We start from the raw sequence: 25711 nt of genomic DNA on the forward strand, positions 1-25711 counted from the left end.
AGCAGAGCCTTCAACAAAGGAAGGATGTGGGTGGCCTTACTGTTATGTACAAGGCCAATATTGTCAAAGTACCACACTTGGATCCACTTCGAGGACAGCATGAAACAAGCTTTTATGCCACAAGGCGGGCAGAAAGCAGCAACTTCACTCTGGCTGTACCCTTCTCCAGAACATCACTCCATCTGAGATCATATATACCCAGGATGGCTCGAGCATGGAACACATTCGTACAGCATAATGATTTCAACGAGATAAAGTCAGTTGATCAAATGAAAATGCTGGCCCACAGATGGCTCCAACTTCATCCTGTTCCCTACTTGTATGTCTCATAACAATAAAAATGCTTTCAAATGAGCTGATGTAGGTAACAGCTCTTAGCTTGTCAATAAAGTTAGGAATCCTTAACCTATAAATAGTTTGTCAATAAAGCTAGGGATCCTTAATCTATAAATAGCTTGCCAATAAAGCTAGGGATCCTTAACCTAACCTTGTCAAACGCTGTGTAAAAAAAAAAATCATGCTTATTATATAATTTTGAAAAAATATAGATGGATTAATGGAAATTTCTATATTAACATAATATACGGCATTTAATGCACCCAAGAGATTATTATATGGCGTTGAGTAGACTCTTAGTGATTTTAATGTGTACCAACACTGTGTGTAAGTATATTTAGGTACAGGTACACATAAGTATAATTATCAGAGTATATATAAAATACGCAAAACTTTAAAACACTTGAAATTCTGGAAAATTTCCAGATTTAATAGAGAGATGTGCTCACAGAGAATGTAAACAAACTGGGTGGGGCGTGCTGTATTTGAAAGAACGCTTGCCACATAGCAAATTTTTGTCATAATTTTAAATTGCTGTATTAGCAGAACACCGTAAGGCAAAATGTCGTAAAGCGGGGCCCTACTTTACTTCTCTGGGCTTAGTTGCTATAAACTATATTGTTCAAAAATTCTTCAATGAATTTATGCCACGGCTTAAAATAATGTACATAGTATTTATTTGTGAAAGAGCAATTTATAAATTAAATTTTTTTTTACCTTTTATTCTAGTTAATGTATTGCATTTAAAGGCAGGTTTTGTTTATGACTCTAGTACTGCTCTGTATCCTATGTTGTATTGTGTACTAGACTATTGTTCCATCCTGGACCAGACTATTACTCCATCCTGTATTATTGTTCCATCCTGTACTAGACTATTGTCCCATGTTGTTAGTGTGTCATGAAATTTAGTGGCTTAAATTCTGGTGTGGGTATGCCAAGTTTGGTGCCTTTGTGGCACGTATTCATAAGAAGTCCAAGATTTCAAATTGATTTATATACATCTTGTTAACCCTTAACTGTCCAAATGTAGATCTACATTTGTACCACTAGCGCTCCAAATGTAGATCTATGTTTTATTTTACATGCTTTCAAATGTAAAATAAAATATATATCTACATTCGGAGTGCTATGCAAGTAAACGTAGATCTACGTTTGGACAGTTGAAGAGTTAATGAAGAAATTAAATCAAATGCAACTTGAAACAAATTTGGTATGGTCGTATTAAGGTGTCTGAGGTAAGTCTTCCTGGTCCTATTCCAGTAAACCACTCAATAAATTTTTAGAAAATTAAAAAATATCCCTCTCACTCAATCTCCCCTCTCCCACCCCATTCCCTTTTTTTTTTTTTTTGTCCTTTTTCTCATCTCTACCTCCACCTCACCCATCAAATGCCTCTTCGACTAATGTTAAGCCCTTCACAAACCACTTACACTGACTCACTCGCTACACTGCTTAGTACGAACCGCTCTCTGTTGCATGCCCATTCACTAGTCACCCATTGTTTTCCATACTCACTACTCTTGCCTGCTCTCTCATTTACAATAGATGAAAGCATTGTGTCTATAGGTAAACAATTTCCACAAGACTAAGGCTTCTTGCTTCAAGTATACAACCTTACCTTGATGCTGAATCTGCATTGAAGAAAAAGTGTGCAGTATGCCTGCTGAGGGACTGCAACTTCATGTTTCATACTTAATACTTAATAACACATTTACAAATTTGTTTTTCACAGTCTTGTGCCAGGAAAAGGCCCCACCATGTCATAAGGAAGGAGCATTCTAAAAACCAATAAGACAAGTGAGGACGTGAATGTATTTTCTCAAAATAGTCTGCTTACCTTGGTTCAAACGTTAGCACTAGTACCAATGAGAGATATGGAGACTGTCTCCAATATCTTGTTTGTGACAGCAGTATCTAAGAGGTGCTGATCCTCACACCATAGCTCTGTCAGAGCATTCCAGCCTCTATGAAGAACACATGGAGAATATGTGGTGAATTTTCCCATGGGAACTGATCTCACTAGGCAGAAGCTATGGGGGTATAGAGGCCTTCATAAGCTCAGGGAAAATTAGCTAAGGGAGGACTTGGTTGGGAGCCACTAGTGGATGCAGAGCTGGAGGCTCTGTGTATTAATATGGTGGCAGTCATACTGAAAGGTTGATTTGCTACCATATATATGGTGTAACCTCCCTGTGGAGCTGGAGATGTGAGTTATTGGTGGAGGCTAGACTCAACAAATCATAGCTTGTGATATTCCAGTCTGCCTATACCCATTTAGCTCGTCATTCCACTGCAAACTCAATTTCCCTGAGCTACCCCTGAATAAAACTTTATAAAATACTACATCATTCAAGTTTACTTTAACCCATGACTGTTTCATTAATTATGTTCAATTGGTCAGGACATTTAAACCTCAATTTGAAGGAAGAGTTTTTAAGGAAGCACCCTTTTGGGTACAGTGAGGATGAAAAATTAAATCTTCTTCACCTTGGTGACTGGTGGCAGTGAGCAGGTAATGGCTGGCTCTTGGGCCAGCCACAGGTGATAGTTAATATTATGGGTGACTCAGCTGGGTAACCCTTCACAACAACACCCCAGGCTGAGTAATGGTAAGGTTAATTCAGAAGCTGGGTGATTATCCTCAGGTAGTGGGTGAATGATAAATGCATCCAGAGCAATAAGACAAACCTCCAGCAGGCAACAACAGTCTATGTAGGTGATGGGTTGCTACAACAGTAGCTGGTTAGACGATGGTGGGCGACTTCTGGATTTTTTATTTTTTTTTTTATTAACACACTGGCCGATTCCCACCAAGGCAGGGTGGCCCGAAAAAGAAAAACTTTCACCATCATTCACTCCATCACTGTCTTGCCAGAAGGGTGTTTTACACTACAGCTTTTAAACTACAACATTAACACTCCTCCTTCAGAGTGCAAGCACTGTACTTCCCATCTCCAGGACTCAAATCTGGCCTGCCGGTTTCCCTGAACCCCTTCATAAATGTTACTTTGCTCACACTCCAACAGCACGTCAAGTATTAAAAACCATTTGTCTCCATTCACTCCTATCAAACACGCTCACGCATGCCCGCTGGAAGTCCAAGCCCCTCGCACTCAAAACCTCCTTTACCCCCTCCCTCCAACCTTTCCTAGGCCGACCCCTACCCCGCCTTCCTTCCGCCACAGACTGATACACTCTTGAAGTCATTCTGATTCGCTCCATTCTCTCTACATGTCTGAACCACCTCAACAACCCTTCCTCAGCCCTCTGGACGAAAGTTTTGGCAATCTCGCACCTCTTCCTAACTTCCAAACTACAAATTCTCTGCATTATATTCACACCACACATTGCCCTCAGATATGACATCTCCACTGCCTCCAGCCTTTTCCTCGCTGCAACATTCATCACTCATGCTTCACACCCATATAAGAGAGTTGGTAAAACTATACTCTCATACATTCCCCTCTTTGCCTCCAAGGGCAATGTTCTTTGTCTCCACAGACTCCTAAGTGCACCGCTCACCCTTTTCCCCTCATCAATTCTATGATTCACCTCATCTTTCGTAGATCCATCCGCTGACACGTCCACCCCCAAATATCTGAATACATTCACCTCCTCCATACTCTCTCCCTCCAATCTGATATCCAATCTTTCATCACCTAATCTTTTTGTTATCCTCATAACCTTACTCTTTCCTGTATTCACTTTTAATTTTCTTCTTTTACATACCCTACCAAATTCATCAACCAACCTCTGCAACTTCTCTTCAGAATCTCCCAAGAGCACAGTGTCATCAGCAAAGAGCAACTGTGACAACTCCCACTTTATGTGTGATTCTTTATCTTTTAACTCCACGCCTCTTGCCAAGACCCTCGCATTTACTTCTCTTACAACCCCATCTATAAATATATTAAACAACCACGGTGACATCACACATCCTTGTCTAACGCCTACTTTTACTGGGAAATAATCTACCTCTTTCCTACATACTCTAACTTGAGCCTCACTGTCCTCATAAAAACTCTTCATTGCTTTCAGTAACCTACCCCCTATACCATACACCTTCAACATCTGCCACATTGCCCTCCCTATCCACCCTATCATGTCCCTTTTCCAAATCCATAAATGCCACAAAAACCTCTCTAGCCATATCTAAATATTCACTTATATGTTTCACTGTAAACACCTGGTCCACACACCCCCTACCTTTCCTAAAGCCTCCTTGTTCATCTGCTATCCTATTCTCCGTCTTACTCTTAATTCTTTCAATAATAACTCTACCATACACTTTACCAAGTATACTCAACAGACTTATCCCCCTATAATTTTTGCACTCTCTTTTGTCCCCTTTGCCTTTATACAAAGGAATTATGCATGCTCTCTGCCAATCCCTAGGTACCTTACCCTCTTCCATACATTTATTAAATAATTGCACCAACCACTCCAAAACTATATCCCCACCTGCTTTTAACATTTCTATCTTTATCCCATCAATCCCAGCTGCTTTACCCCCTTTCACTTTACCTACTGCCTCACGAACTTCCCCCACACTCACAACTGGCTCTTCTTCACTCCTACAAGATGTTATTCCTCCTTGCCCTATACACAAAATTGCAGCTCCCCTATCTTCATCAACATTTAACAATTCCTCAAAATATTCCCTCCATCTTCCCAATACCTCTAACTCTCCATTTAATAACTCTCCTCTCCTATTTTTAACTGACAAATCCATTTGTTCTCTAGGCTTCCTTAACTTGTTAATCTCACTCCAAAACTTTTTCTTATTTTCAACAAAATTTGTTGATAACATCTCACCCACTCTCTCATTTGCTCTCTTTTTACATTGCTTCACCACTCTCTGGATAACAGAATAAAATAAAAGTCTAGCATCCACTAATAGCTCACACCTTTAGCTACACAGGGATACAGCAGGCCAAACTTTCAGCATGGCTGTCACCCTACAAGTTCTCATACAAAGCGTCTGGCTCTGCCTCGAATAGCGACTCTCCATCAAGTCTTCTCTTGGTTATTTTCCTGAGCGTATAAAGGCCTCTACACCCCCATAACTTTTGGCTAGTCAGGTCAGCTCCAGTGGAAAAGTTCACCACATGGTCTGCATGTGCTGTTCATAAGGCTGTCAGTTCCCTGACAGAACTAGGGTATAAGGATTAACAACTCTAGATAATACAGTCACAAACAAAATAATGGAGATAGTTTTTATATCTCACACCTCCACACACTAGCAAGGTGGTCACAGTTTGTCTATTTTCTTAAGAAGCAAAAAACTTCACAGGATAAACACTTGCACCTAAACTAAAAGCACTTTTGTTTTAATTTGTAATATTCATTTCCTTGCTGATGCATGCTAGGATAACATGCCAAATAAATCAACAAATATTTTTGGGCTAGTGCAAAGATGAGTAGTGGGGGGGTTGAAGAGGGTTGGAATAGTTTTAAAAATGCAGTATTAGAATGTGGGGCAGAAGTTTGTGGTTATAGGAGGGTGGGGGCAGGAGGAAAGAGGAGTGATTGGTGGAATGATGAAGTAAAGGGTGTGATAAAAGAGAAAAAGGTAGCTTATGAGAGGTTTTTACAAAGCAGAAGTGTTATAAGAAGAGCAGAGTATATGGAGAGTAAAAGAAAGGTAAAGAGAGTGGTGAGAGAGTGCAAAAGGAGAGCAGATGATAGAGTGGGAGAGGCACTGTCAAGAAATTTTAATGAAAATAAGAAAAAATTTTGGAGTGAGTTAAACAAGTTAAGAAAGCCTAGGGAAAATATGGATTTGTCAGTTAAAAACAGAGTAGGGGAGTTAGTAGATGGGGAGATGGAGGTATTGGGTAGATGGCGAGAATATTTTGAGGAACTTTTAAATGTTAAGGAAGAAACAGAGGCAGTAATTTCATGCACTGGTCAGGGAGGTATACCATCTTTTAGGAGTGAAGAAGAGCAGAATGTAAGTGTGGGGGAGGTACGTGAGGCATTACGTAAAATGAAAGGGGGTAAAGCAGCTGGAACTGATGGGATCATGACAGAAATGTTAAAAGCAGGGGGGGGATATAGTGTTGGAGTGGTTGGTACTTTTGTTTAATAAATGTATGAAAGAGGGGAAGGTACCTAGGGATTGGCAGAGAGCATGTATAGTCCCTTTATATAAAGGGAAAGGGGACAAAAGAGACTGTAAAAATTATAGAGGAATAAGCTTACTGAGTATACCAGGAAAAGTGTACGGTAGGGTTATAATTGAAAGAATTAGAGGTAAGACAGAATGTAGGATTGCGGATGAGCAAGGAGGTTTTAGAGTGGGTAGGGGATGTGTAGATCAGGTGTTTACATTGAAGCATATATGTGAACAGTATTTAGATAAAGATAGGGAAGTTTTTATTGCATTTATGGATTTAGAATGTTAAATATTTAAATTTGCAAAAATAATAAGCAAATTAATAGCAAAATTCTTTAAGGCTAAGGCTCTTGTCTTCTGGGTCTCCTTAACCCTTACCTAATTGGTTTAATACACCAGCTGTCTCCCACCGAGATGGGCGACCCCCAAAAAAGAAGGAACCATTCATTCAATCACTTTCTTGCCAGGAGCGTGCTGGCATCACAGCTCAGGTGACTCCCAAATTGCAACATCCTCAACATCTCTTAGCTTATTCCATGATAAACCAGGCTTTCCATTTTTCAGGTTTATAATGCAACAGTGAACTGAAGCCCAAAGGTAAGTCAAACCCAACAAAACTTTGTAGAGCACATTACCATTAAAATTAAGATGCAAATTGCACACTATTATTTGGCAAGCTTAAACCATATACTATCAATATAGTGCAGATGGTGGATGATAAATGTTGTTTAACTACCTAGTACTATGAATATAAAGGTTATGTTGTGGGTGCTACCAGTGGTTTATCTACCATGTACTATGAAGTGCCAACAACGAGTGCTACCTGTGACTTATCTACAATGTACTATATTATGAATGTTGGACAAACTGTAGGATGCTACAAGTGAAAGGTGGCAGTCTGAAGTACTCTATAGCAATAATTCATTAAAAAAAAATTTAATCTTAAATCTATAATTCTTGACCAATCTCTATCAAACAAACATGAGCTTTCTATACATGCATACAATGAACATGCACAAAGTATAAATGCATTTGGTAAATAAACAAGAAAAAATACTTAAAAACAAAAAAATTTGCCTGAATATTTGTAATGAGAGTAACTGCCAAGCAATGTTTGTAACTAATTGATTGGTTGCAGAGTAACAATACTACAAGTCTGGAACACTGAGTCAGAGCCCTACTGTGCTATGACTACAGTGAAGATAGTATGTGCTACCTATAGTTTACCTACCATGCAGCATGACTACAGTGAAGATAGTGGGTGCTACCTGTGGTTTAACTATCATGTAGTATGACTACAGGTAAGACAGTGGGTGCTACCTGTGGTTTACCTATCATGCAGCATGACTACAGTGAACATAGTAGATGCTACCTGTGGTTTACCTATCATGCAGCATGACTACAGTGAACATAGTGGATGCTACCTGTGGTTTACCTATCATGCAGCATGACTACAGTGAACATAGTGGATGCTACCTGTGGTTTACCTATCATGCAGCATGACTACAGTGAACATAGTGGATGCTACCTGTGGTTTACCTATCATGCAGCATGACTACAGTGAACATAGTAGATGCTACCTGTGGTTTACCTATCATGCAGCATGACTACAGTGAACATAGTGGATGCTACCTGTGGTTTAACTATCAATTAGCATGATTACAGATAAGCTAGTGGGTACTACCTATGGTTTAACTACCAAGTAGAATGACTACAGTGAAGATAGTGGGTGCTACCTGTGGTTTAACTATGATGTAGCATGACTACAGTGAAGAAAGTGGGTGCTACCTGTGCTTTAACTATCATGTAGAATGACTACAGTGAAGATAGTGGGTGTTACCTGTAGTTTAATTAAGATAGTGGGTGTTGCCTGTGGTTTAACAATCATGTAATATGACTACAGTAAAAATAGTGTGCTACCTGTGATTTACCTATTTTACGAATGAATACAGAGCGAATGATGGCTGTTACAGTTACCTATTAATGGTTTTAATGGTTCTTCTACCATCACAACCTGGCACATGGACAAAATTGATCAATTAGGCTGTTGGTGCTAGTGACCCACAAGCCTACATAGCCAACAACACAGCCTGAATATAGTGCTCAATTTGTGGGGTCTTAGTGAACAACAAACTACAGCAGCTAGGCGAGATTAGTAAACCACATGGCTATCAGATCCTACTTTAACTGCCAACTAAATAATTGTTAATGTAATAAACTGGAGGCTTAATAAATATAACAAACTTTATATAAGCAAACTGAGGGAATATTATCAACTTGAGCAAGAGAATATTATCAACTTGAGCAAGAGAATATTATCAACTTGAGCAAGAGAATATTATCAACTTGAGCAAGAGAATATTATCAACTTGAGCAAGAGAATATTATCAACTTGAGCAAGAGAATATTATCAACTTGAACAAGAGAATATTATCAACTTGAACAAGAGAATATTATCAACTTGAGCAAGAGAATATTATCAACTTGAACAAGAGAATATTATCAACTTGAGCAAGAGAATATTATCAACTTGAACAAGAGAATATTATCAACTTGAACAAGAGAATATTATCAACTTGAACAAGAGAATATTATCCATTTAAGCAAGAGAGCACACACACAGCTCATGAAGCCCACACAAGCAGGTGAAAGTTACAACTCCACACAGTATAAGCTAAACAGTAACAATTTCTACCAGGATATGTCTTCCAACACCTAGAATGCAACTACATCTACACATGACAAATAAGAAGTAAAAAATAATTAACTGCATAACTGCAAAAAAAAAAACGATATAGCAAAAATATAAATTACAAAATTAAACACAGCTTAAAATGTCATTAATAAGAGAAGGTAATCCTACAAAAACTCAAGTGCAATGGTATTATTACCTTGAAAAAAGTTAAAAACATACTATAGGTACCCATTAATACAATCTAATGCCACATCATAAAAACTTTCCAAGAGAAGTGGCAAGTTACCCAACAACAATTTTAAAACTAGTAAATCATTAAAAATATTTTCCTTTAGAAAAATGAGAGTAAGTATTACAGAGGTGGGCATCTGCTAGGAAAAGAAGCAAAAGTTTAACATAACTGACCTTGGTATCTGCACAGACAGGTAACATAATTTTTTTAATGCTTTATGAAAAATGCTATTATTCAGTAAAAATGCCAGAGTTAGTAAGCTTCAGAAAATAATCCAGAAACCATACAAAAAATAGGATTTCAATATAATTTTAATAATAAATTAGTTAATGAATTACCAAAAAATCTCAACAGATTTAAAATCAAATTTATTTAAAACTCTTACCTTGTTGAAATCTGTGTTGCTTTTTAAGCTGCGAGGGTTTAACAAGGTGCTCCTCTTCATCATTGTCAATATGAGAATAGATATCAGAATCATCTGAAGGTGTGAGTGGCTGATCATCAGGAAAAACAGGAGAGAGGGGTTCATCCAAGTCATCACCCTGTGAACCATCAGTCGGCACAGTTTCATATATCTCGGAACTGCTTCTGAAAACCAAGCAAAGAACATAGCATGCGCTATACATTTTACATCAATGCACTTATAAGTCACAACAAAACCAGGGAGTGACTTACAAAGCCATAATGACATTATAGTAAACAACTCACTGAAGAGAGTGGAATTCAAACCCAAGGGAAGCCAGTCCTCAAATTAGCAGACCAGTGTATATCAATAACTGTATGATCCCCAGGAGGAAACACTTGGGAATCCTACAGATTTTGACACCTCCATGACATGGCCATGGTGTGGCAAATTATCACTGGCTAGTCAGGTCCTACTGTGACTTAATGAACTACATCACACCAAGCCAGCATAATAAGGTTACTTAACCCTTTGAGAGTCCAAGCTGCAGATCTACATCACGAGCTCAGCTCCCTCATATAAGCTGTGGGCAGAAAATTTGGGCCAAGATATGAGAGAGTGCATGTGTGCTAAGTGTGCACCATATAAAACAACTCCTGCAGCATGCAGTGCATAATGAGAAAAATGCAACTGTGTTTTTTAGATTAAAACACCAACTTTGCTGAGTATTTTTGTATGTTTTTTACAGTTGTATTCACGGTTTCTTGGCCTCATTTGATAGAGTGGAAGACATATTACAGAAATAGAGGTGATTTTCATTGGTTGTAGTACAAAAATACAGTGGTACCCCAAGTTTCAAACTGCTCCCAACTCAAACAATTATGTAAGTGTATTTGCATAAGTGCATTTGTAAGTGTAATTTTGGGGGTCTGAAACGGACTAATCTAATTTACATTATTCCTTATGGGAACAAATTCATTCAGTATTGGAACTCAAACAGCTTTCTGGAATGAAATAAGATCGAAACTCGGGGTACCACTGTAGCTTGAAATTGAGCTCTAAGTAGAGGAAATGTTCGATTTTTGCCAATGTCCAAGAGTAAACAAATGACGTCACACGTCCAATACATGTCAACTGGTGGGTCTAATATATGTTCATGAATGTGCTGATATTATTTATACAATTATTACAATATTGCATAACAGTAAATCTTCTATTTTTTGGTGTAAATAAAACTTCTTTATGTAAATAAAAAATCAAAATGGAATTCATCTGTAATGCCTGGAAACATAGCTAATAAACAGAGGAAATGTTATTTTAGTGCCAGGAATGCCTGCATTGTTTATTCTAGATGCTATTTTGAAATGGGAATATTTTGAACTTAGAGTCAAAATGGCCAAATTTCCAATTTCTGATCACTTTATTGGGTAGTTGAAATAGTTGATTGGGCAGTTTCTTGTGCTCAATCGATAAAACAGAAGTAATACTAGCGAAATAGCTAAGAATTTGGCCGACTGGAATAATGTAATTGGCCTAAAATAGGCTTTATTACATTTGTTACTATGTGGGTTGTGTCAGTGACCAGGCTTTATTAGATTTGTTACCATGCGAGTTGTGTCAGTGACCAGGCTTTATTACATTTACCACGTGGGTTGTGCCAGTGACCAGGCTTTATTATACTTTCTAGTTGTAGCTACACTGAGAGTAAAAGGTAGATGGGATACAAGGAGAATAGAAGCATCAGGGAAGAGAGAGGTGAAGGTTTATAAACTAAAAGAGGAGGCAGTTAGGGTAAGATATAAACAGCTATTGGAGGATAGATGGGCTAATGAGAGCATAGGCAATGGGGTCGAAGAGGTATGGGGTAGGTTTAAAAATATAGTGTTAGAGTGTTCAGCAGAAGTTTGTGGTTACAGGAAAGTGGGTGCGGGAGGGAAGAGGAGCGATTGGTGGAATGATGATGTGAAGAGAGTAGTAAGGGAGAAAAAGTTAGCATATGAGAAGTTTTTACAAAGTAGAAGTGATACAAGGAGGGAAGAGTATATGGAGAAAAAGAGAGAGGTTAAGAGAGTGGTGAAGCAATGTAAAAAGAGAGCAAATGAGAGAGTGGGTGAGATGTTATCAACAAATTTTTGTTGAAAATAAGAAAAAGTTTTGGCGTGAGATTAACAAGTTAAGAAAGCCTAGAGAACAAATGGATTTGTCAGTTAAAAATAGGAGAGGAGAGTTATTAAATGGAGAGTTAGAGGTATTGGGAAGATGAAGGGAATATTTTGAGGAATTGTTAAATGTTGATGAAGATAGGGGAGCTGTGATTTCGTGTATAGGGCAAGGAGGAACAACATCTTGTAGGAGTGAGGAAGAGCCAGTTGTGAGTGTGGGGGAAGTTCGTGAGGCAGTAGGTAAAATGAAAGGGGGTAAGGCAGCCGGAATTGATGGGATAAAGATAGAAATGTTAAAAGCAGGTGGGGATATAGTTTTGGAGTGGTTGGTGCAAATATTTAATAAATGTATGGAAGAGGGTAAGGTACCTAGAGATTGGCAGAGAGCATGCATAGTTCCTTTGTATAAAGGCAAAGGGGATAAAAGAGAGTGCAAAAATTATAGGGGGATAAGTCTGTTGAGTATACCTGGCAAAGTGTATGGTAGAGTCATTATTGAAAGAAATAAGGGAATTAGGGGAAGGAAAGAGGGGTAGGGGTCGTCCTCGAAAGGGTTGGAAAGAGGGGGTAAAGGAGGTTTTGTGGGTGAGGGGCTTGGACTTCCAGCAAGCGTGCATGAGCGTGTTAGATAGGAGTGAATGGAGACGAATGATACTTGGGACCTGACGATCTGTTGGAGTGTGAGCAGGGTAATATTTAGTGAAGGGATTCAGGGAAACCGGTTATTTTCATATAGTCGGACTTGAGTCCTGGAAATGGGAAGTACAATGCCTGCACTTTAAAGGAGGGGTTTGGGATATTGGCAGTTTGGAGGGATATGTTGTGTATCTCTATACGTATATGCTTCTAAACTGTTGCATTCTGAGCACCTCTGCAAAAGCAGTGATAATGTGCAAGTGTGGTGAAAGTGTTGAATGATGATGAAAGTATTTTCTTTTTGGGGATTTTCTTTCTTTTTTTGGGTCACCCTGCCTCGGTGGGAGACGACCAACTTGTTGAAAAAAAAAAAAAATGGAGAATAGGATAGCAGATGAACAAGGAGGTTTTAGGAAAGGTAGGGGGTGTGTGGACCAGGTGTTTGCAGTGAAACATATAAGTGAACAGTATTTAGATAAGGCTAAAGAGGTCTTTGTGGCATTTATAGATTTGGAAAAGGCATATGACAGGGTGGATAGGGGGGCAATGTGGCAGATGTTGCAGGAGACAAATGGTTTTTAATACTTGACGTGCTGTTGGAGTGTGAGCAAAGTAACATTTATGAAGGGGTTCAGGGAAACCGGCAGGCTGGACTTGAGTCCTGGAGATGGGAAGTACAGTGCCTGCACTCTGAAGGAGGGGTGTTAATGTTGCAGTTTAAAAACTGTAGTGTAAAGAACCCTTCTGGCAAGACAGTGATGGAGTGAATGATGGTGAAAGTTCTTCTTTTTCGGGCCACCCTGCCTTGGTGGGAATCGGCCAGTGTGATAAGAAAAAAAAAATGTGGGTTGTGTCAAGTGACCAGGCTTTATTACACTTGTTACCATGTGGGTTGTCAGTGACCAGGCTTTATTACACTTGTTACCATGTGGGTTGTGTCAGTGACCAGGTTTTATTACACTTGTTACCATGTGGGTTGTGTCAGTGACCAGGCTTTATTACACTAGTCTTACATAAAGGAACCTCTAAAATAATAGCTGATATATGGACTGGTGTTACTTATTGCACACATTTGTTCATGTTTGTGCACAAAGTAACAATCACTACACACATGGGTAGAAAAATTAGAGAGAACACTGTTCCAAACCAATTCCCAATCATTACTTAGCTATTTCAAAAATTAAAAACAAAAACCACAACTAAAGAACACTGAAACCAATTTTGTTTGCCTCACCCTTCCGCAGACTGGGATCTGGGCGGAAGAGTGCGTCTTGGTGGTGGAAGAGTAATGGTGCGGTGATAGTGGTGAGGAGGTCGCTCTAACGTGCCCTCACCAGAGTCGTCTAAGCCAGAGGGGTCTTCCATATTAAATGCCTGCTCAATCTCGGGCTTCTTATCCCACACCTCTTTAAAGAAGGGTGTATAAAATGCAGCTGTAAAAAAAAAAAAAGTAAAAAATAAACAAAATGATATAGGAAAAAATACAAAATATACATTATGCACAGTATTTTATTACTACTGAGAGAGAGAAAGTGTGTGTGTGTGAGTGTGTGAGTGTGAGTGTGTGTGTGTGTGTGTGTGTGTGTGTGTGTGTGTGTGTGTGTGTGTGTGTGTGTGTGTGTGTGTGTGTGTGTGTGTGTGTGTGTGTGTGTGTGTGTGTGTGTGTGTGTGTGTGTGTGTGTGTGTGTGTGTGTGTGTGTGTGTGTGTGTTTTTGTGTGTGTACTCACCTAGTTGAGGTTGCAGGGGTCGAGTCCAAGCTCCTGGCCCTGCCTCTTCACTGGTCACCACTAGGTCACTCTCCCTGAATCATGAGCTTTATCGTACCTCTGCTTAAAGCTATGTATGGATCCTGCCTCCACTACATCGCTTCCCAAACTATTCCACTTCCTGACTACTCTGAGGCTGAAGAAATACTTCCTAACATCCCTGTGATTCATCTGTGTCTTCAGCTTCCAACTGTGTCCCCGTGTTGCTGTGTCCAGTCTCTGGAACATCCTGTCTTTGTCCACCTTGTCAATTCCTCTCAGTATTTTGTAAGTCGTTATCATGTCCCCCCTATCTCTCCTGTCCTCCAGTGTCGTCAGGTTGATTTCCCTTAACCTCTCCTCATAGGACATACCTCTTAACTCTGGGACTAGTCTTGTTGCAAACCTTTGCACTTTCTCTAGTTTCTTTACATGCTTGGCTAGGTGTGGGTTCCAATCTGGTGCCGCATACTCCAATATGGGCCTAACGTACACGGTGTACAGGGTCCTGAACGATTCCTTATTAAGATGTCAGAATGCTGTTCTGAGGTTTGCCAGGAGCCCATATGCTGCAGCAGTTATTTGGTTGATGTGCGCTTCAGGAAATGTGCCTGGTGTTATACTCACCCCAAGATCTTTTTCCTTGAGTGATGTTTGTAGTCTCTGGCCCCCTAGACTGTACTCCGTCTGCGGTCTTCTTTGCCCTTCCCCAATCCTCATGACTTTGCACTTAGTGGGATTGAACTCCAGGAGCCAATTGCTGGACCAGGTCTGCAGCCTGTCCAGATCCCTTTGTAGTTCTGCCTGGTCTTCGATCGAATGAATTCTTCTCATCAACTTCACGTCATCTGCAAACAGGGACACCTCGGAGTTTATTCCTTCCGTCATGTCGTTCACAAATACCAGAAACAGCACTGGTCCTAGGACTGACCCCTGTGGGATCCCGCTGGTCACAGGTGCCCACTCTGACACCTCGCCACGTACCATTACTCGCTGCTGTCTTATGACAAGTATTCCCTGATCCAATGCAGTGCCTTCCCTGTTATCCCTGCTTGGTCCTCCAGTTTTTGCACTAATCTCTTGTGTGGTACTGTGTCAAATGCCTTCTTGCAGTCCAAGAAAATGCAATCCACCCACCCCTCTCTCTCTTGCCTTACTGCTGCCACCATGTCATAGAACTCCAGTAGGTTTGTGACACATGATTTCCCGTCTCTGAAACCATGTTGGCTGCTGGTGATGAGATCATTCCTTTCTAGATGTTCCACCACTCTTCTCCTGACAATCTTTTCCATGACTTTGCATGCTATACATGTCAGTGACACTGGTCTGTCGTTTAGTGCTTCATGTCTGTCTCCTTTTTTAAAGATTGGTACCACATTTGCTGTCTTCCATGTCTCAGGCAATCTCCCTGTTTCGATAGATGTATTGAATATTGTTGTTAGGGGTACACATAGCGCCTCTGCTCCCTCTCTCAGGACCCATGGAGAGATGTTATCTGGCCCCATTGCCTTTGAGGTATCTAGCTCACTCAGAAGCCTCTTCACTTCTTCCTCGGTTGTGTGTACTGTGTCCAGCACATGGTGGTGTACCCCACCTCTCTGTCTTTCTGGAGCCCCTTCTGTCTCCTCTGTGAACACTTCTTTGAATCTCTTGTTGAGTTCATCACATACTTCACTGTCATTTCTTGTTGTCTCTCCTCCTTCCTTCCTTAGCCTGATTACCTGGTCCTTGACGGTTGTTTTCTTCCTGATGTGGCTGTCTCCTTTCCTAGCTCCTTTCGCTTTTTTGTCCTCTCCCTCAGCTGCTGTCTCTCTGTTTGTGTTCTGTCTCTGTCTAGGAACACCTTCTTGTACTCTTCCGAGGTGTGTGTGTGTACTCACCTAGTTGTTTTTGTGTGTGTGTTCGTGGGGGGTTTGTGGGGGGTGTGGGTGTGTGCGCGTGTGTGGATGCATGTGTGGGTGTGCGTGTAATTAAATTCATGCAGGTCCAATCATAAACACAGACAAATTTTGAATACAAAGTCTACAGCAACAGCTGATTTACTGCTCTGTTCTGCACTTTAAAAAGTCCGAGTGCAAATTAAATGAAAGAAATCACCACTGAACAGCATCATAAGATTCCAGTTAATAAAAACTTTATCAGCTTATCAATATTCCATATTTAATAACAAACCTCAGCACAAAATAAGCAAGAAGCCAGATCATCAAAACATTAACCTACTATTCAAAATATTATTATTTACATAGAATTCTTTTTTTAAATGTAAATACAAATAGTCATTTGTAGGCAAAAATTGAGAGGTAAAGCAATGGTAAAAGACACAGTTAGCAAGAGTGTTAAGAGTACATACCCACCGGCTTGCCATAATAACTCAACGAGTCCACAGATATCAAGAGAGAAGAGGGGGCAGCAAGATACACTTATCCCCTCTCACTCAGTCTGTGATCCCATGTAACTCCTGGCCTTTGTGGAGTGATATATAAATATCCTGTGAGTGGCTAATTAGCCAAGTCTTAAAGGCATGAGAAGGTCAAGTCCTAATCAAAATTGGAAAAAATTTAGAAAACCGAAAGAAAAAATTAATTACTGCAATACTATAAATAATACCACCAATAAAACATGCAGCAACACTGAGACAGCTACTCCATGCATATTTTTCGTACACTAAACACTTTACTTGCCCCTCTCAACACTGGAAAAAGCTGAATGTTCTCATATTCTTTTGATTCAATCTCAACTGAAGTTTTTCAGGGCTATTCTTAAATATTTTAAAATATTAAACTTATTAACAAGGATAGACTCTATAGGTGTGTAAAAAAATGGCAAAGTTGTAAAATATAACAGCTTCAAAATGGCAACCAATACTACAAACAAAACCAGCTTGGCACATAAAATCTTATAATATGATCACAACATATGCTATTGTAGTTAAAAATACTAGTTGACTTCAGTCACCTATGAAAGAACTACCATGGAAGCAGCAAATCGGATGCCTTGTGTCCCACTGATGGCTTGTTTCTCAGGAAACGTTCACTCGGCATCATCAGATCACTTGGCTGTCTCCCACGTATGTTGTACGTCCACACTGTCCTTTCAATTAATGTAATTTTTCCATTCATTATCTTTTATTGTTCATCCCTATGTGCCTTTGTTTATTCCTGTTTTATTTTTCTGCCTTAATCAATGATTCATATTTTCATAGATAGCACTCACCCTTTGTCAAAGCTCTTACCACAAAAAGTAGTTACTATTCCAGTTATTTAACTGCCAATCCATAATGTAGAATTCTTAAGCAAATGTCTCCAGTGTTGCTGCAGTTTTTACTGTTAAGGCTGGAGATACTGTTAATGGCTTTGACTGGAGAATAATGTGTGCATGGCCAATCACTCAAAGCAACTTCTTTGAGAACAATGCATCAAAGATATAGGTAGACACAAAGTAAAATTTTTAGACAAATTTAATGCAACAGATTAAAACTATAATATATACAGATACCAAGGAAAAACACACTATCCATGACACTGAGGCTCTATAAAAAAGTTCTTAACATAGTGAAAAACAAAGATATGAACTAACACATTTCCTACTCAGTAGATATATCCCACTGAGATAGTCCTGAAGTAGGGTGACACCATAGGTGCAAAGAACACTGCACCCAATAAGATTAGAGGTTCCTATTCTATGCTGTCAAAACAGCATCCACCGTTACGGTGAAGCTGATAACTGGCATAAAACCTGATTATAATGGCAAGTAGGTAATGCTCATAGAGATGTTTCAATTTGGTACCAACTAAGAGCTTTAGAAATCAGATTGACTTTATAGCTAGAACAAGAGTTATGGAGGGTTTGGGATTTATTTAGGAAAAAGCACAGGCTAGAGTTTCAGTTTGTTTCTGTTTGTCTTGTTTAAAATAAGATCAGGGGAGATCTAAGTGTATTTATGACAACACGAACAAAGACAATAACACAGAAAATGCATATGTATTGGGAGAGCTTCATACACCCTTCTAAAAGGCAAATGAATGTAAACAGGAGTCCCCACATCATATGGCTGTAGTGGAAATATTACCTGAGTAATACAGAAAAATGTGAAGGTATGGCAGCTTAAGGTTTGTTAAGGTAGAGCCCAGCACATCATGCAACAGCAGCACAGTAACACACAGGCCGGGACTTGCATCCTGCACCCGTTACAACCAACTAATTCGTTCTCCGTCCAGTGCAACTATGCCAAAGATATTGTTGTTAACCTCACAGGAAGTGACCTAATATTCTATTAGCTCCAATTACTTTCTGGCTTTGCACACCATTCTATGTCCTGATTATTATGTTTATTGAGGTTTTACTATATAGATGTAAAGATATAATCTTTTTGGATGTAAATTAAGAAATAGCATGCAAATGATGGCTCAACTCACTTTTCTGTTGGCAAGTTGCAGTGGAGGTCATGAAATGTGCCTGCAGTCTGTCGGCAATAGCATTACCTTCAGTGATAAGCTGCTGAGAGATATCCGACCCAAAAAACGCTGATGCACTGTTTGTGTCGGTCATTGCCAAAATCTATCAAGAGAGAGAAATATCAATGAACTGCTTCTTCAATAACTGTTAAAGACAGAAGTTTGTGCATCATTCTTTATGAGTTGTGACTAACAAGCTGGTTCCGATTTGAAATATTGTAATTAGAAAGGAATTTTAACAGAAACTTCTCTCTCATTAAATTAGTCTTAACTCACCTTTCTGCTATATAAGAAATAACTTTACCTACCAGTTATCTGACTGGTTTATTCACTTACTGAAACATCCATTCACATACAGTGGACCCACATGTTTAGTGATTAATCCATCCCAGAGCATCTGCCAAATGGGGAAATTCACGACTGGCGAAACCATTTTCCCATAAGAAATAATGGAAATTCAATTAATCCATTTCAGACACCCAAAAGTATTAACAAAAAATATTTTTTTTAAAGATTAAATATAGATTTACATACAGGAAACAATGACAAATAAATATAAAGCACTAATAAAATGGATAAATGAACATTTAACATCATACTTAATTTTATTGAAGACTCTTGTTGGTGTATGGCAGACAGTTAGAAGGCAAGAGGGAGGAGAGTTTATTATGCTTCAATATGACGCTAGTATCATCTCTATGGCTTATTTATCTATCACAATTCATCTAATATGACATAATAAACAATATTAATAACACAGAAACATGATATATACTCTAGAATTACTAAAATATGTTATAACATAAGTGAGGAGTAAGTGGTGGTGGTGGTGGTGGTGGTGGTGGTGGTGTTGGGTTTATAAGAGCCATATTAGTGGTAGTGGAGGCGGCAGCAGAAGCCACCATCACTATTCACACTGAAACAATGTACGTAATTTATAAATAAGAAATATTCACACTTACGTTGGAGGATATGTTAGTTTAATTAATTAGTTTGATGGAGGAGATGCTGGCAGAGGTTTAGGATGGTGGAAGATAGCAGGGTGGCATATGTTCAGTGGCCCTATACACCTCCAGCCTTTATAGATACCTGCTGTTTTAATATTGTACATATCGTAGAATCACTAAGGAAGGTACATTCTCCCCTCTCTCTCCCTCCTTTACTTTGGTACTTTGATACGAGTTTTTTCTTGAATTCTATTGTGTTTCTTTCCTTCCTTACCAAAGGTCTGGCACTAGGAGCTTTCTTTGGGCCCATGGTGGCTTATATAGCAGTTGCAAGCACAAAAAACAATGGATTATTATGAAATGTATGGTATGAACCCATGGGATGATGGTCACACTGATAAACAATGGCACACTGCGTTTGACTGGTGCGAGAGACTGGCTTTGTGTCCTTGGTATAAATATAATGATTACAATGAGGTTGTGTGTGATGACTGATATGATTTTCATCTACACAGATGGCACCTTCCTTCCCTCTCCACCATCTACACACACTGCCACTTTCTTTCTAGATCTTTCCTTCTGAAAGACCCCCCTAATTGGACGCATCGTCAGGTCATCACATGGACAAGACTCGGGCCAGGACTATGCCAATGAATCAAACTGGAAATGGACCCATCCCAGCAGGAGAGTTCCATGCAATTCAACAATCCCTTCACTTTGTTCTCTTATCTTCTAACTGAATGCAGTCTTATCTGGCTCTCCTATCCTCCAATAGTTACAGGTCTCTCTGCCTTTTGGTTCACATAATGCAGCTCTTCCTAGTTTCCTTCCCTAGAACTTCAAGGTTTAAGGGTTGCAATGACCCCCTTTAGCCATTACAACCAAGCATATATATTTAGCAAAAATTCTTGTCACATGGCCAGTAATACATGGAATTTTTACTGATGTGGGAAGGTGAGTGCAGTGGTGGTGGTATGGGGTGAGGGTTGTGGAACTGCATGTCATATGTTGATACAGGTATTGTACAAGGTCACAACCCTCTCCACACATTTCTAGATCAACAAGCAATGACAACAATAATGTAAGGAATGGTACACTTCATTATTTTTGAGTCTTCATGAATTACAAAGCTTAAAAAATTGTGACATTTTTGGGGGGTTCCAAGAACCCTCCCATATGTTCTTCAGTTCATTTTGAAGGATGAGGTTAATCATAGAATTGATGAGGGAAAAAAGGTGAGTGGTGCGTTGAGGTATATGTGGAGTCAAAAAACGTTATCTATGGAGGGAAAGAAGGGAATGTATGAAAGTATAGTAGTACCAACACTCTTATATGGGTGTGAAGCTTGAGTGGTAAATGCAGCAGCGAGGAGACGGTTGGAGGTAGTGGAGATGTCCTGTTTAAGGGCAATGTGTGATGTAAATATTATGCAGAAAATTCGGAGTGTGGAAATTAGGAAAAGGTGTGGAGTTAATAAAAGTATTAGTCAGAGGGCAGAAGAGGGGTTGTTGAGGTGGTTTGGTCATTTAGAGAGAATGGATCAAAGTAGAATGACATGGAAAGTATATAAATCTATAGGGGAAGGAAGGCGGGGTAGGGGTCGTCCTCGAAAGGGTTGGAGAGAGGGGGGTAAAGGAGGTTTTGTGGGCAAGGGGCTTGGACTTCCAGCAAGCGTGCGTGAGCGTGTTAGATAGGAGTGAATGGAGACGAATGGTACTTGGGACCTGACGATCTGTTGGAGTGTGAGCAGGGTAATATTTAGTGAAGGGATTCAGGGAAACCGGTTATTTTCATATAGTCGGACTTGAGTCCTGGAAATGGGAAGTACAATGCCTGCACTTTGAAGGAGGGGTTTGGGATATTGGCAGTTTGGAGGGATATGTTGTGTATCTTTATATGTGTATGCTTCTAAACTGTTGTATTCTGAGCACCTCTGCAAAAACAGTGATAATGTGTGAGTGTGGTGAAAGTGTTGAATAATGATGAAAGTATTTTCTTTTTGGGGATTTTCTTTCTTTTTTTTGGGTCACCCTGCCTCGGTGGGAGACGGCCGACTTGTTAAAAAAAAAAAAAAAAAATTTAATTAATACCATTTTCATATGTTGTGTATCTTTATATGTGTATGCTTCTAAACTGTTGTATTCTGAGCACCTCTGCAAAAACAGTGATAATGTGCGAGTGTGGTGAAAGTGTTGAATGATGATGAAAGTATTTTCTTTTAGGGGATTTTCTTTCTTTTTTGGGTCACCCTGCCTCGGTGGGAGACGGCTGACTTGTTGAAAAAAAAAAAAAACTACCATTTTAATTGATAGTCAACTGTGCAATCCCCCGGTCCATCATGTGATTCTATCCAATGCCTTCACCTTCATCCTCACTTCCGGTTGAGTCAGCAAGCTCTAGCAACCTCTTCCACTGATTTGTGAAGCCATGTCTACATCAATACATCACTATCAATCAGGGTCTTCTCGACATCTTTCCCATTTCCTGTAGTTCTCCCATGCCCCTACATGCCCTTCCCTGGTATGGAGTTTAATCCCCAAGAAGAGGGAAGTTAAGCTCAATACAGCTTGTACCCTTGAGGCCCTTAAAGGAGCCAAACAAGATAAATGAGAGCTATGCAAATAGAACTAACAAAATAACTGAGATACATAAGATTAGGTACAGGAAAGGATTACCACAGCTATCATCAGCAGAATCAAAAGGACAATTATGAATAGTCTTAAGCTTTTAAAGGAAACTGTCAAAAAACTACTGCTTTTACCTATACTGAAAAATAAGTGACACCGAGAACTATTACAGACAGAGAAAATACGATAATTTCAACAATAAATAACACAAGTTATAGGTAGTAGGTTGGTAGACAGCAACCACCCAGGGAGGTACTACCGTCCTGTCAAGTGAGTGTAAAACGAAAGCCTGTAATTGTTTTACATGATGGTAGGATTGCTGGTGTCCTTTTTTCTGTCTCATGAACATGCAAGATTTCAGGTACATCTTGTTACTTCTACTTGCACTTAGGTCACACTACACATACATGTACAAGCATATAGATACATACCCCTCTGGGTTTTCTTCTATTTTCTTTCTAGTTCTTGTTCTTGTTTATTTCCTCTTATCTCCATGGGGAAGTGGAACAGAATTCTTCCTCCGTGAGCCATGCGTGTTGTAAGAGGCGACTAAAATGCCGGGAGCAAGGGGCTAGTAACCTCTTCTCCTGTATATATTACTAAATGTAAAAGGAGAAACTTTCGTTTTTCCTTTTGGGCCACCCAGCCTCGGTGGGATACAGCCGGTGTGTTGAAAAAAGAAAGAAAGAAATAAAACAAGTGGCTCATAGTTTTGTAATACAATGGAACCCTGAACGTCGGCCGTAATCCATTCCAGAAGGTCAGCCTAAATTCAAAATGGCCTAAATCTTTCTTCTTTCAACACACCAGCCGTATCCCACCGAGGCGGGGTGGCCCAAAAGGAAAAACGAAAGTTTCTCCTTTTGCATTTAGTAATATATACAGGAGAAGGGGTTACTAGCCCCTTGCTCCTGGCATTTTAGTTGCCTCTTACAACATGCATGGCTTACGGAGGAAGAATTCTGTTCCACTTCCCCATGGAGGTAAGAGGAAATAAACAAGAACAAGAACTAGTAAGAAAATAGAAGAAAACCCAGAGGGATGTGTATATATATGCTTGTACATGTATGTGTAGTGTGACCTAAGTGTAAGTAGAAGTAGCAAGACGTACCTGAAACCTTGCATGTTTATGAGACAGAAAAATGGACACCAGCAATCCTACCATCATGTAAAACAATTGCAGGTTTTCGTTTTACACTCACTTGGCAGGACGGTAGTACCTCCCTGGGCGGTTGCTGTCTGCCAACCTACTACCTAGGAATGGCCTAAATACAAAGCAATATTTCCCATAAGAATTAATGTTATATATATTATATATCTTTATATATGCTTCTAAACTGTTGTATCTGGGTACCTCTGCAAAGACAGTGATTATGTATGAGTGAGGTGAAAGTGCTGAATGATGATGAAAGCATTTTCTTTTTGGGGATTTTCTTTCTTTTTGGGTCACCCTGCCTCGGAGGGAGACGGCTGACTTGTAAAAAAAAAAAAAAATCTGTTCCAGACACCCAAATATAATAAAAAAAATACATTTAGTAAAGTTTAACTATAGTTTTACATATACAAAACAATGATAAATAAAGATAAACATTACATACCTTTAATGAAGACTCTTGTTGGCATATGGAAGGTGAAGAGGAGAGAGGGAGTTGGGGGTTGTTGTTTGGAAGGGGAATCCCCCTCATAATGACTTCAGGTAACAAGTCCCTCTCTGAGGTTACTTCCCTTCTTTGTCTCTTAATGGCACTAGGACCAGCTTGAGAGTCACTGCACCCCTGTCACACAAAATATCTGTCCAGAGAGCTCTGTTTCTGGTGCCTCTTTAAGATTTGCCTGAAGTGGACCAAGGCTTTGTCACTGAACATGTTGCAGATATGGCTTGTTTCAGCTTTATCAGGGTGATATTTCTCAGCAACAGCTTGCACCCTACTCCATATTGCACAAATCTCCTTAATCTCTGAAGAAGGCACCTCCTTCCCACTCTCTTCCTCCTCCTCTGAAGCAAGTTCCTCAGCTGTGGTCTGTTGCTGATCCACTTGAAGGTGTTGCAGCGCTTCAGTGGTTAGCTCTTCCCTGTAGTCCTCCACCAACTCTTCCACATCCTCGTCACTCACATCCAACCCCAAAAACACAATAGATTTCACAACAGGCGTAGGATTGTCAGGGTCAGCCTCAAACCCTTCAAAATCTTTCTCGAGGACACATTCTGGCCACAATTTTCTCCAAGAAGAGTTCAAAGTCCTAGAAGTCACTCCCTGCTAAGCCTTACCTATAAGGCTTATGCAGCTGTAGATACTGAAGTGATTACTCCAGAACTCTCTTAGGGTCAATTCAATGTTCAAGGTCACTTCAAAACACCTTTGAAACACTGCATTGGTGTACAGTTTTTTGAAGTTAGAAATAACCTGCTGGTCCATGGGCTGGATGAGAGAAGTGGTGTTAGGAGGCAAGAACTTCACTGTTATAAAACTGAAATCCCTAGACAATTGGTCTACCAAGTTTGGAGGTATTTTTTCACACTCGGGGCAAACAGTTCATGGACCCAGTCAATGAAAATCTGCCTTGTGACTCATGCGTTATTGTTAGCCCTCCACATCACACACAGTCTACTCTTGATGACACTGTTTTTCTTGAACACTCTGGAATTTCCAGAGTGATTCACCAATAAAGGCTTCATTTTGAAATCCCAACTAGCATTAGCACAGAACAAGAGAGTTAGCCTATCCTTCATAGGCTTGTGTCCTGGCAGTGCCTTTTCCTTCTGCGTGACATAGTCCCTCTTTGGTATTCTCTTCCAAAAGAGGCCTGTTTTGTCACAATTGAACACTTGTTGGGGTTGGAATTCTTCAGTCTCTACGTACCCCTTGAATTCCTGCACAAGTTTTTCAGCCGCATTTTTGTACGAACTTGCAGCCTCACCATGCCTTACAACACTGTGTATGCCATTATGCTTCTTAAATCTGTAAACCAGCCCCTGCTGGACTTAAATTCACTAACATCAGCACTAGTTCCACACATTTTTTTTACGAGATACACATGCAACTGCCTTGCCTTTTCACAAATGATCGTCTCTGAAACACTATCTCCCGCTAATTGCTTCTCATTGATCCACAACAACAACTTCTCCACATCTTCCAATGTCTGTGATCTCTTTTTCATCAACACTTACCGCTTTCACCACATCAGCTTCCTTGATTTGTTCTTTCTTTGCCAGGATGGAAGTGATTGTTGACTTGGAATTCCCATACACCCTGGCAAGTTCTAGCACTTGAACACAACTCTCATATTTTTCAATAACTTCTTTCTTAAATTCCATCGTGTTTCTCACTTTCTTTAACAAAGGGCTGGCACTCGG

General features: G+C 39.7%; 1 protein-coding gene across 21 annotated transcripts in view; it reads right to left on the reverse strand.

The window, feature by feature from the left end:
- RhoGAPp190 (Rho GTPase-activating protein 190) overlaps nt 1–25711 on the reverse strand; it is a 317483-nt gene that overhangs the window by 148200 nt on the left and 143572 nt on the right. For 19 of the 21 annotated variants that reach the window (XM_070093920.1, XM_070093902.1, XM_070093910.1 and 16 more), the window contains exons 17-19: nt 18744–18885; nt 13817–14015; nt 9767–9969 (exon numbers count right to left, since the gene is read on the reverse strand). In XM_070093920.1, coding sequence (XP_069950021.1) covers nt 9767–9969; nt 13817–14015; nt 18744–18885 — 544 coding nt within the window. The remainder of the gene's footprint in view (nt 1–9766; nt 9970–13816; nt 14016–18743; nt 18886–25711) is intronic. The other 2 variants (XM_070093906.1, XM_070093900.1) reach the window with 2 other exon arrangements.

This window comes from Cherax quadricarinatus, chromosome 44 (genome assembly GCF_038502225.1).
Source record: "Cherax quadricarinatus isolate ZL_2023a chromosome 44, ASM3850222v1, whole genome shotgun sequence".
Taxonomy (NCBI): domain Eukaryota; kingdom Metazoa; phylum Arthropoda; class Malacostraca; order Decapoda; family Parastacidae; genus Cherax; species Cherax quadricarinatus.